Source organism: Mus caroli, chromosome 7 (genome assembly GCF_900094665.2).
Source record: "Mus caroli chromosome 7, CAROLI_EIJ_v1.1, whole genome shotgun sequence".
NCBI classification, from domain to species: Eukaryota; Metazoa; Chordata; class Mammalia; order Rodentia; family Muridae; genus Mus; species Mus caroli.
Genome location: NC_034576.1, coordinates 100,077,624 through 100,090,517, shown reverse-complemented (window position 1 = coordinate 100,090,517; position 12,894 = coordinate 100,077,624). Strand labels below are relative to the sequence as shown.

At 48.6% G+C, this 12,894-nt stretch overlaps 1 protein-coding gene across 1 annotated transcript; it reads left to right on the top strand.

Moving 5' to 3' along the window:
- The first annotated feature begins 6,100 nt into the window (after nt 1–6,100).
- Nucleotides 6,101–10,687, top strand: Thrsp (thyroid hormone responsive). The gene is made up of 2 exons (XM_021168943.2): nt 6,101–6,625; nt 10,094–10,687. Exon 1 carries the CDS (start codon nt 6,154–6,156, stop codon nt 6,604–6,606), a length of 453 nt encoding a protein of 150 aa, XP_021024602.1. The 5' UTR covers nt 6,101–6,153; the 3' UTR covers nt 6,607–6,625; nt 10,094–10,687.
- The last annotated feature ends 2,207 nt before the right edge of the window (nt 10,688–12,894 follow it).

The following is a 12,894-nucleotide window of genomic DNA, read 5'->3' as shown; positions in this document are numbered from 1 at the left end:
AATTCTAAGAGGCAAGAATACAGCAGGCATAATAATGACCTTAAAGATTCTGTCCTCTAACCCCTGGGACTATGACGGCCTACATGCCAAAGGCGACTTAAGGATGCAGAAGGAAACACAATGGCTAATCAGCAGACACCGGGCTTGGGGAGCGTCTGGGACTATCCAGATGTGCTCAGTGGGAGCAGGTGAGAAAGACAGAACAGGGGAAAGAAAGAAGGCGACAAGGAGGTGGGAGCAAGGCTGTGACGGGAAGGGAAGGCAGTTCTGATGATGGAACACAGCAGCTTCTAGAAGCTGTAAACGGCCACAAAATGCATCCCCTCCCCCAGCCAGAAAGGCCTGCGTCCCCGCTGATAGGCCAGTGAGATTCATTTTTGAACTTGGACCTCTAAGACTGTAATATAACAAATGAGTCTGTGTTCCTCTGAGACGCCAGATTTATGGTCATTTGTGGACAGCAGAGATACAAAACTGACCGAAGAAGCATGGGAAATATTTCCGAAGGCAGGAATGGGGTCCTCACACCACAAGACTGTCAGTGCAGGCAGAGTCATGCAGAAGCCAGAACAGGAGCCTGGCCCTGTAACATCCTGGCTCAAAAGGAAGAAGGCCCAGGGGTGGATCAAGGGCCAGAAGCCTGAGAATGTTTGGAAGAACATTGTCTATTGGCTGAACTTCATTTGTGAGCTCCTGGGTCCTTTGATTTTTTTTTTTTTTTTTTTTTTTTGAGACAGAATAGGTTGTATAGTCCAGGCTGGCTTTAAACTCAAGATCCTCCAGCCCTTACCCTTCTGCTGGGTATGTGCCACCCCAGCCAAGTTTATGGATCTTTATCAAGGTCTTCTCCATTTCCAGCAACAACTCCTCCTAACACTTGCCCAGAGTGAACAAAAGCTTCCCAATCACTTCCTGGACACCGGCTAGGGTCCTAGCTTGGGGGCTGGTCCTTGGGGGCAGACCAACAGTTTTCTGAAATAAGGGCAACTCACTGGGGAAGGGACTGACCAAGGCAAAGGATGCAGGTAAGGTCTTTGGGTCCTGGACTTCCCAAATGAACTTTCTCTGGCCAGTTCTTCACTTGGGGGAGCCCAGCAAAAGCATGTGGAGCAAAAACAATAGGAGATCGAAAAGATACCTTTAGCATGCAGGAGGAAGCCAGACCTTCTGGCTTTTCTTTCTTCATTTATTGTTTTGGAGCATTTGAGAGGTAGATCCAGATCGAGGAGTTCAAGGCCAGCCTTACCATATAGGGAATTGCAAGCAAGTCTGGGCTACACAAAACTCTGTTTAGATAGATAGATGGATGGATGGATAGACAGATAAGTAGATAGATAAATAGGTGGATGGATAGATAGATAGATAGATAGATAGATAGATAGATAGATAGATAGATTCATTCTTTTGGTAAGCAAAGAAGAAAACAGGTTCCTGAATTGCAGGGGAGTAGGAAAGGCCTGGCTGGACCCTTGCCTTCTAAGTGTTCCCAGATAAGCAAAGAGACAAGTATGGTATGGTTTTAAATTTTCAGAGCCTTAGAGTAAGTGATAAATGTGGCAGGTGAAGTTCTCCCAGTAGAGGATGCAAAACGTGGCTAGAAATACAAACTGGCGTCTCAGTATCCTCATCAGTAAATTTCAGGGTCTGTGTGGCCAGATCGCCACAGTTTCACAGCAGGGACGAAGGTTTCACCTCCAGGACAGTCCTGATGAGTGACTGGTAGACTGATGAAGGAACACTTTGTGGACATGGCAGCCCTGCTCCACAGTCACAGTGTGGCCTGGGACATTAGCCTGCAAGCCCATTGCATCAGCAACAGGAAGGACTGGCTTTTCCCAGAACTAGGGGTGGGTTGGGATGGGGGAAGTTGGGAGTGGGGCAGGACAGGAGGACCTGCCAGCTTCCTGGGTCTGCTCTGGTCAGGTCTTCAGACAGAGCCTGTTAACAGTCACGCTTGTAGCACATTCTCTGAAGAGCAAAAACTCATATCACAGCCAGTATAAATAGAAAGAACCTGGGCCTCTCGGTGTGACTAAGGACTCCAGGGAAGGGTCTCTGTCACCTCTTCAATAATCAGTTCTTAGACTCTTGATGTCTCCATATCCAGATTTTTTTTTCCAGCTTGAGAATTTTCTCCATTTAGCCCAGTTTCCAGGCATGAGGCCTAAAGTGGTGTCGTGTGTGGAGCCAGCTGTCCCTTTAAGAACATCTTGGGTGGTTGGTACCACTTGATCTTTCTTGGAGGATATACCACAGAGGCTGAGAGCATCTAGTCTCTTCTTCATGATGCTAACACCTGTTTGGAGTCAGGCTGGGTAGGGCCTGAGAAGCTGTGTGGCTGGTGTTCTGAAAACTTAGATGCTGCTGGTCTGCAGGTCACACTAGTGACTCTAGCTTATCACCTCATTTTATTTTCTCCCTAATGTACATCACAATATGGACAGCGTGGTAGTACAGCCAGATTTCATGTGTTCAGCAGGCCTTCCCCCAACCCCCAGCCAGATCTCAACTGCTGAGCATGTCATTAGGACACAGTGCCAACACACAGGAGGCTCTTGGCGCATGCGCTTCTCTTGGGCTTAGAGCACACTGTGTGTGCTGAGGGATTGAAGGCAGAAGCAGGACAGATCATGGATATAGGGCCTCTGGCCTTGGGATGTGTGTTGTGTAAGTGGAGGTCAAACTCAGGGCTTTATATCATGCTAGGCAACCCTTCTGCTGCTAAGCTACAGCCTCAGCTTGGTAACACTTCTGACCCTGGACCTCAGCAGTCAGGACTGAAGCGAATCTGTCAAGGAAAATAGCACAGGAGATGGGGTAAATGGTTCTGTGGTAGCATGCATGCCTTAGAAGGCCCTGAGTCTGACTTAGCCCTGATACTTCAGGAGAGTGGGGGCAGAGGAAGGAGGGAGAGAGGAAGTGTGGGAACGAGGGGGAGGGAGAGATTCTTAGCAGCCAAGCAGGGACCCCTCAAGCTCCTAGACATTAAGTGACATATGTGCATATAGATAGCATTTTTAAACTGGAGAGGCTGTCCCTGCCTTGGTTTGAAGTCACCTGGCTCAGGGCCAGCTGAGGTTACTTGGGGTCTGGCAGCCCGGGTACCCCTTGCTCATCTTACCCTTGGAACACATTCACATGATGTTCTGGCCAGGCCCTTGACCCCAGTTCCTCTGAGGCCAATTCAATTTGTCCAGCTTGGAGCTTTCAGGGTGAGGTTAGTGCAGAAGACGTGTCAATCACCCTCAGTTTCTCCATGTGGCTGTAGTCATGGAAAGACTAGAGAAAGTAAGTGTGTGTGTGTATGTGTATGTGTGTGTGTATGTGTGTGTATATGTGTGTTAGTGTATGTGTGTGTGTGTATGTGTGTGTTTGTGTGTGAGTATGTGTGTATATGTGTTTGTGTGTGTGTATGTGTGTGTTTGTGTGTGAGTATGTGTGTATATGTGTTTGTGTGTGTGTATATATGTGTTAGTGTGTGTATGTATGTATGTATGTGTGTGTGTGTATGTGTATTAGTGTGTGTGTGTGTGTATGTGTGTGTATATGTGTGTTAGTGTGTGTGTATGTGTGTGTGTATGCACATAGGGCCTCATCATTGCCCTGTGGTGCTCTACCTATCTGAAGAGCTGTCTCTTCAGCCCCGACTGGAGAAGTTCCCTGAAGCCTGAGGACTGGTCAGCTTCGGACACTTCCCTCCTTTCTGAGGTTTTCTGGCCAATTGAATCAGATATGGTATCTGTAAGAGCAGAAAAAAAACCCGTGCCTCTGAAAAGACTCTGTTTCCCTTTCCTGCCTCTCTTCTTTCTCTAATCCTAGAGTTTTCCTGAATCCAAACTTAGGACTACTATCTCTCTTTCTGTGCCTGTGTGCATGCATGCAAAGGTCAAAGGTCAACCTTTCACTTCAGTCTTCAGGAACCATCCCCTCCCCGTATTTGAGATAGAGACTCTCTCTGGGACCTGGGGATCACTGATTCAGCTAGGCTGGCCAATCCGATAGCTCCAGGAACCTTCTTGTTTCCAGGTGTTCAGTGCTAGGATCACAAACATAGACTATTACACCCAGCTTTTTATGTGGGTGCTGGCGAGCACACCCAGGTCCGCATGCAGCATGCAGCATGCAGCAAGAACATTACCAACTGAGATAGCCCCTCCCCCAGCTCAGTCTACCTTCTGACACGCCACATAGGCTGGTCCCATTCTATCCCAGGCTTTCTGTCTGCCATGGAGACCTGGAGTGCATCCTGGCAGGAGTCTGCTGGCCGGGACCTGGTGGTACAGACACCTCTTAGTTATACCTTTGGCTCCCATGTGTTTAGCACACTGGGCAGTGGTGGGCACACCTTTACTCCCCTCTCTCAGGAGGCAGAGGGAAGTAGATCTCTGTGTTCAAGGTCAGCCTGGTCTCCAGAACAAGTTACGAGACAGCCAGGGCTCAAAAAGCCAGACCAAACAAAAACTCAAACAGCAGCAACAGCAGCAACAACAGCAAGCCTGTAAGCCAGAAGGGCCGGGTACTTGGGGAGCCCCTGCCCTTGGATCTAATGTGCAGAGGCCTTAACAAATGACAGCCCCTGAGTTTTCTGACTGCAGCAGAAGAGGTCCAGGATTGACCTGGCCTCTGGGTCAGAGGCAGCAGGCAGCTGTTGCAGAGGCTCCGGGGCCTTTCTGGCTATTGTCCATGGCACGCTGGAGTCAGCCCTCCCAGACCTGACCGCAACAGAACACTTTGTTTGCCAGTTCTCACTTGGTGGCCCTGGGCTTGGGCACTAAGGCAGAGAGTAATGCCCTTAGGGGCTTGAGTGTGGATTCAAAGGGAGTTACACAACCAGGGCTGGAAAGGACTTCCTCTGGAGAGTTCCAAACCTCTCAGTTTGTGAGTGGCACCCGTGTCCTGCCTCATGGCCTTAGGCTGGATGCACTGCTCAGAGTGAGCACTGGGAGAATCTCTTCCCAGAAAATGTAAAAAAGCACGATACAGGGCTAGCAGTGGATCAATAGAACACCAATCAAAAGGGCACTTTTTGCTCTCACATAGGACCTGCACCCACATGGTGTCTTGTAACATCTGTAAACTCCCTTCCCCTTTCCTGATCTCTGCAGGCACCAGGCACACGAGGTGCACAGACATACAGACTGGCAAAATATTCACATATAGAAAATAAGATATTTAAAAACCAATCAGCCAAAAACCTTATTTAGTTATTTAGTTAGTTATTTATTTTGATGAGATCAAGTACAGAGCCCCTTACATGTCGTGAATCCCACCCACCACTGAGCTACATCTTCTGGTGCCTTAATTGATTTTGGTTTTAGTTTTGGTTTTCTCTGAGACATTTTACTTTGAAACCTAGGCTGGCTTGGAACTCATTATGAAGACCAGGTTGGCCTCCAAATGGTGGTAATCCCACTGCCTCAGCCTCCTGAGTGTGTTGGCATCACAGCTGGAAGCTTCTTTAACATGTCGATTTTGAATAGTCCATTTTGAATGCTCTTTTCCAGTTTAATTTAGGAAACAATTTGATGCCAAGTCTTTACTGGCTGTTATAGGTTATCCTAGGCTACTGTGTCCCGCCAACAGTTCTGTTCACAGATTGCTTGATGGAAAGGCACTCCTGTAAAAAGGACTGTTGGGACTTGAACATGACAATACCCATTATGACTGGACTTCCAGCCCTGGCTTCGGGGCTCTTTGTCCTGTACAGAGCTGTTCCAATTCAGGATACTGTTCCTCTGTTCATTTCACAGCCAGGTACCCAGATTGAAGAAGTGAGCTGTGTGCGTTAGGAGGGAAGCAGGCAGCAACGAGGTAATGTGGCTTCGGGTAGCCTAAAAGAACTATTGATTGCCTGCAGTCAAATGTACTGGGTGCCAAGGGGACACAGCTTTCCTCTAGCTGGCTGGGTGAGCCGCTGAAGGAAGAGTTGGCCTCCCGCTGAGGCAGTCATGGCAAGCAGAAGCCTGGCAGGTTTGTCCCTGGGGTAGATGGATCACCTGATACAGACACTGGGGACCAAACGCTGGGATTGGCTCAAAACGGGACTGTGTTGCTCCAATGGTTGGGCTTTGGCATCCTGTCAATCTGCTGTCTGCTCAAAAGCCTAGAAATAGCGCTGGGGCAGTCTGCCGGACTCTGAGGAAGGAAGCAACCATGCAAGTGCTAACGAAACGCTATCCCAAGAACTGCCTGCTGACGGTCATGGATCGGTATTCGGCGGTGGTGCGGAACATGGAGCAGGTGGTGATGATCCCCAGCCTTCTGAGGGATGTGCACCTGAGTGGGCCTGGGGGCTCGGTCCAGGACGGAGCCCCTGATCTCTATACCTACTTCACCATGCTCAAGAGCATCTGTGTAGAAGTGGACCACGGGCTGCTGCCAAGGGAGGAATGGCAGGCCAAGGTGGCTGGCAACGAAGCCAGCGAGGCTGAGAACGACGCTGCTGAAACCGAGGAGGCCGAAGAAGACAGGATCTCGGAGGAGCTGGACCTAGAAGCCCAGTTTCACCTGCACTTCTGCAGCCTCCATCACATCCTTACCCACCTGACCCGGAAAGCACAGGAGGTGACGCGGAAATACCAGGAAATGACAGGGCAGGTCCTGTAGGTCTTTGACTCTTCTGAAGGTAATGGTGGCCGTACTAGTGGGTTATACTCCATAAAGGATGTTCTGAGGGAGGAGATGAATGGTGGTTTAGCTTAGTAGAAGGAGGCCAAGTGAGCCCTCACATCAGGGTATTGGGACTATCACTTGGGAAGGCCCAGAACTGAGCCTACCTTCTCAGCCTTCTCACCCAGTATTGACAAGAAATGACCATGAACTCCTACAGAGGACAGAACTGTAGTCTCTGAACACATCCCTCCTGAGTGTGTGTGTTTGGGGTGGGGGCGCACGTATGTGGAGGTCAGAGGACAGACAACATATGGGTCTGAGGGGTTGAACTCTGACCATCAGACCTGCTGGCAGGCATCTTCATCTGCTGAGCCATCTGGGGTATGCATGGTGTGTTCTGGGGTGTGTGCAGAGGTCAGAGGACGGATTTGTGGGGTCAGTTCTCTCCTGGCTTTAACGTGGGTCCCAGGGATGAAGCGCGGATCTCCAGGCTCGGGAAGATGAGCTGCACCTGCTGAGCTATCTCACCACCCCAGACTCAGTCATAACCAGTCTTCCTCGTCTTCCTTTTTCCATTTTTTTAAAATAGGGTCTCTCCATAAAGCCCTGGCTGGCCTGGAAACTCAGAGATTCTTCCGGCTCAGGCTCCAGAGTGCCAGCACTAAAGGCGTGCACCACCATGCCCAGCTTTAATGTTAACTTAAAAAAAAAATCTGATTATAGCATGGACTGTCCCCAGAGATGAGATACATACTCTCTCTAACTCCAGGGCATGCGCCACTCCCAAACCTTAAGGCCACTGCTGCCATAGATCACACTAAATGCCAGCATTGCCTCAGCTGCTGCAAAAGTTCTGTATAAACCTACAAAGATGAGAGTCTTTTTAGATTTTGGTTATGTTTTGGATATGGAGTTTCACTAAATGTCCAGGTTGGTCTCAAACTCGGGAGGCTTCTGCATGTCTCCCAAATTCTGGGATTGCAGACGCCACTGTGCCTGACTGCCAAAGATGAGGTTTGCTGCTTATGTTTTGCAAGTGAAGAACCTTACCAAGGGAGATGGATTTGTGTAGATGTGCACTATGAATTGTGTGTGTATGTGCTTGTGCCGTCTCCCAACACAGGGTACGTTATCACATGTTATCGCACGTTATCACATAGGGGCATGTAGGTGAGCTCCACCCTTTCTAGGTTGCAACAGGACAAACAGCAACTATTTTGATATTTGAATTATTCCAGTCACATGTGGGTGTGGAATCATGCCTTTTGGGAATTCCTGAGCCCATGTGCCCGTGCATAGAGGCTGTGATTGTGAAATGAAAATAAACAGCAAGCAAACAGGTTACCGTATAGAGCAGCACGTTGTAGGAGAAGGGCCTGGGCCATGGGTCCCTCCTAAGCGGGGATTGAGAGAGATCAGATTACAGCGTCTGCTGGTCACAACCATGGGTCACCTGTCAGCTCCATTTTATTATAAACTGGCATCATTTATAGACCACCTTGCCTAGGACCGAGAGACTAGATTTGTACCTCCGGGGTGGGTGAGATGGCTCGGCTGGTAAAGGCACCTGCCACCAAGTCTGACTGACAATCTGATATTGATCCCTGGGGCTCACATGGGAGAGAGAGAATTGACTTCTGCAAGCTGTCCTCAGTCCTCCACGTGTGCACTGCCTCCCACCCCACCCCAACATAAAAAGAATTGAACCTCCGTTTACTAGCAAGGAAATTAAAGTTAACTGAGTGACTCATCTGAAATCACATTGTAAAGAGACAAAAGCCAGGTATATGGTACACGGTATATGGTACATGGTATATGCCCAGGACCCCCAGGCAGAGGCAGGAGAATTGGTAGTTCCGGGCCAGCCTCCGAAACCCAAACCTAAGTAAGCAAGCAAACAAGCAAGCAAGCAAGCAAGCAAGCAAGCAGGCAGACAGACAAGAAGTAACACTGGCCCCAGCTTTGAGCTGAGGGTTCTTTCCATCACACTCAATTTTACAAATTTTGGAAAGACAGGAATCAACATGCCTCCCTTCCCTCACAGAGACTACACAGTCTTCTGCACCAAGTACTTTCCTCCCTGTTCTCTCTGCCCCACCTCAAACCTGAACTGTCAACCTCCGCCCTATTTCTCTCTCCCCTTGAGGATTCCTGGGCTACCTTCCAAAAGATCTCCTTGAATTCAACCAGGCTGGGTTTCTCTCTCCACTAACAGTTCCAGAGGTCAAGGTCAGGCCACCCAAGGCTGTGTGCCTCAAGTGTTCTTAGCTGCTAAGCCATCTTGCCAGGCCACAGGTTTTTTGGTTTTATTACCTTTTTTATAGAAAGAAATTGGAGACTTGCTAGGCATGGTGGTTCATGCCTATAATTCCAGCAATTGGGAGGTAGAGGCAGGAAGATTAGAAGTTCAAGGCCACCCTAAGCTACATAGCATACTTGAGGTCAGTCTGTGCTATGCAAGTCCCTATCTCAAAACTCAAACTAAACCAACCAACCAACCAAAAAACCCTGGAAGACAGAGGAGAAAGATAAGCCCCCAAATTGCTTGCCCTGATAAACCTCATTCTTCCCTTTTGTACTGGTTGGTTTCCTGCTCCTTTAGAAAAATGAAGCCTGCAGCCTTTGGTGGACAGAGCAAGTGGGTGGAGCAGATGGAGTAGAAACCACATTCTCTGACCAGTCATGTAGCTTTGAAGGTCAGATCAACCCTTCTTTTTTTTTTTTTTTTTTTTTTTGGTTTTTCGAGACAGGGTTTCTATGTATAGCCCTGGCTGTCCTGGAACTCACTTTGTAGACCAGGCTGGCCTCGAACTCAGAANACTCACTTTGTAGACCAGGCTGGCCTCGAACTCAGAAATCCGCCTGCCTCTGCCTCCCGAGTGCTGGGATTAAAGGCGTGCGCCACCACGCCCGGCTGTAGATCAACCCTTCTTGACCACAGGGGTACAACAACTGTTTTTATTCATGGGGCAGTATGGCATAGCAGAAGTTCAGAAATCTGGGCTCTTCTCTTAGCTCTGCTGCTACTCTTTCTGCCGTCGTAGGTCTCTTGCCCTTCAGCTTCTTAGAATCTCTTAACAGGATGCAGAGGAGAAAAGACAAATAGCCCCAGCTCTCATGGACTCTCATGCAGTGGTTCTCAACCTGGGGGTCAATTGACCCTTTCACAAGGGCTGCCTACGACCACTACAAAACATAGGTATTTGTTACAATTCATAACAGAAGCAAAATTACAGCTATGAAGTAGCAACAAATACTTTTATGGGTGGGGGTCACCCCAGCACGAGAAGCCATGTTAAAGGGTCACAGCATCAGGAAGGCTGAGATCCACTGCTTTTACGCCTAGGCTTGAAGTGCTAACAGCTTTCCAACAATATTGGCTTTTTTTTTTTTTTGGTCTTACTCTATTTCAGTAGGCATGGGATAGCGGTTGTGTGAAATGATAGATATTTGACTCTTTAAACATTTCCCCACTCTACAGATCGCTTTACATGAGAGAAGACTGATGAAGCATCAACCCGAGACCTGGACAGAAGGCCTGGACCCAGGTGGACTCGAAGGCGGCTTCCGTCTCTGGGTGCTTCCCACCTCCCTCTGAGTGCATCTGTGGACTTGGTTGCAGGCTCACCTTTAAGATATTTGTTGTGATTCCCAACTTCTCTTCCGTATCTTAGCAGTTTGAGGTTCACGAGGCAGCAAGGATCAGTAGGAAGCACAGGTATTAACAAGTTGTCCAAAGTTCACGTCCCACCTCTGGGATGTCGTTTAGTGACATGTCGCAGTTACTCTTTCATGTATAAAGCAGGGATGCTGTATCTACCTCACACGGTTACTAAAAGCAAACACGGAATCCAAAGCACTGGGCACGTGCCGACATCCGAAAGGCTGGTGTTTCTCTCACCTCCCTCCGAGTGCATGCTGTATGCAGCTCTTGCTTTTAACCCTCAGGGAAAGGCTGAGGTCGCTGAGTGTGTGGGACGAGCTACTCACCCTGTTGGATCTGATGCGGCTGAGCACAAGTGAACTATGAATCTAACTATTATAGTAGCAATTAAAGAAGAAAAGAAAAACATGGCATGTTGGTCTTTTATTTTTATTTTATTTATTTTTTTTACTTTTTATTGATTCTCCATGAATTTCACATCATGCCCCCCGCCCTCCAAATCCCACTCACCTCCCTGTCCCTCAGTATCTACCCTCTGCCCTTGCAACCTCCTCCACAAAAGAAAACAAACAAAATCTCACTGTAGAAGCTGTGGTGTGTCGCACAGTATACCCTTTTAGGCCTCTAGCTTTTGCTATACTATCAATACTGGATCCTGTCCATGCCGTCTTGTGGAGATCTTAGAGCTTTAGTTCTGCGGGACCAGGCCCTTCACCCACTCCAGCAGTTCACAGATGGGGTAGATGTTGGGGTGGGCCAGCTCAAAGTCCTGGATCTGGTGGTAGCTGAGTTGGTCAGCTTGATAGCTTTCCCACACCTATGACTCCTGTGCTGCTCACAGTTGGTGAGGGGCAGAGACAGCTTTACTGCCATGGGGATGGGGGGTGGGGCAGCTCTCCCATACTGCCTAGGTGAGGAGCAGGGCCAGCTCTGCACAGCCCTCACATATCAATGTGGTCCCAGGTGGCAACCCAGACAAGAGACATCCTAATGGCCTTTAGTGTTAAGAGACGCCTGCTATTTCAGGGCCATAGACCCAGCCGTGGCCCTCAGTGACAGCACAGGCCAGAACCTCAGCATAGCCTCAGGTGGCACCACAGGCTACTCACATCAGGCCGTTCCTCAGCACCCTTGAGTCTCCAATTTTGTCTGTCTTCATTGTGCCCACATCATATGCCTCTCTTTCTCTTCAATCTCCCCACCACTTACTTGCTCATTTTAGTGGTGCCCAGGACCTTTAGGTGTCTTCTAGGCAACCCCCCATACAGTACTTTCTCTAATATAATTTCGACAAGTCGACTCGTGGAGACTGTATTCATCTGATTTTTCCTAGAAACAGTTATATTCATACTGTCACCCAATTTGAAATTAAGTACCTACCAATTTGATTCATCTTAGAAACCTAATCTGACTGCATCTAAGCCTGGAAAGGAGAGAGGGCTTGGCCAGCATTTGGGTTTGATGAGCTGTAAAGAACTGTCTCGTAGACAGGTGGGTCTCGGTGATTTCCAAGCTATGCAATGATGAGAACGGTTTCAACTTTACAGTCCTGCTGGCTGGCTAGGTCTCGCCTCCTAGTGGTGATGTTTTGCAGTCCATGGTAGCTACTGAGGCATCTTTTCCAGCATGAGCCATCCAGGTACAAAGCCAAACTATCAATCCTGTTGAATCTTCCCAAGCCTCGCTCTGTACTATTACAGAAAGAGCTCAGAAATACAAACCCATTCTCATTAAAAACATATGAGGGGCCTGGCAGGATGGTAGTGAGCGAGGGCTTGCCACCAAGCCTGAAGAGCTGAGCTTGGTCCCTAGGACTCACACAAGGAGAGAACCGACTCCACAAATTGTCCTCCACATCTACGCCATGGAGTGGAGTGGGCACACACCCTAAATGCAAAATGAAATAAAACCCTTCGGTGAGCTAAGAGTCTTAATCCCAGTGCTTGGACAAACTGAGGCAGGAGATCAAATACAAGGTCAGCTGGGGTACAAAGGACTGGAGTCATTAAAACCCAAACCCAAACCAAATAAAGCACTCTTCTAGTAACTCCCAGGACTCACTGGGATCAAGCTGAAATTTCTTTGCATGGCACAAGCCCTTCATAACCTGGCCTGTACCTTCCTTGCCCAGGGAAGGAACAGGGGAGTGTTGGTGCAGGGTCAGATACTATCTCAGTCTTTACAAAATTGTCACAACTGTTTAAGCCTGCAGTTGTAGCACTAAAGCAGCCACAAACATCAACAAATAAACACGGTTGCCTTCTAATAAAACTTTATCGACACTGGGCTTCAGCTATAGCTTCAGTTGGTGGAGTTCTTGCCCAGCAAGCATGGGGCTCTGGCTTCAGTCCCCAAAACTATATAAAATGGGCCCAGTGTGGCTGTCTTAGTTAGGGTTTCCATGGGTGTAAGGAGACACCATAACCAAGGCAACTCTTATAAAGGAAAACATTTCACTGTGGCTGGCGAGTGCTTCTGAATGTCAGGCCATTATCATCACGGCAGAAAGCACGGCAGTGTCCAGGCAGACTTGGCACTGGAGGGGCCGAGAGTTCTACATCTTCCAAAGCAACAGGAAACAAACGGGAGATTGTCATCCAAGCAGCTAGGAGGAAGAC

Coding starts and splice junctions, on each gene's coding strand:
- Thrsp (XM_021168943.2), top strand. CDS start 6,154: ATGCAAGTGCTAACGAAACGCTATCCCAAGAACTGCCTGCTGACGGTC.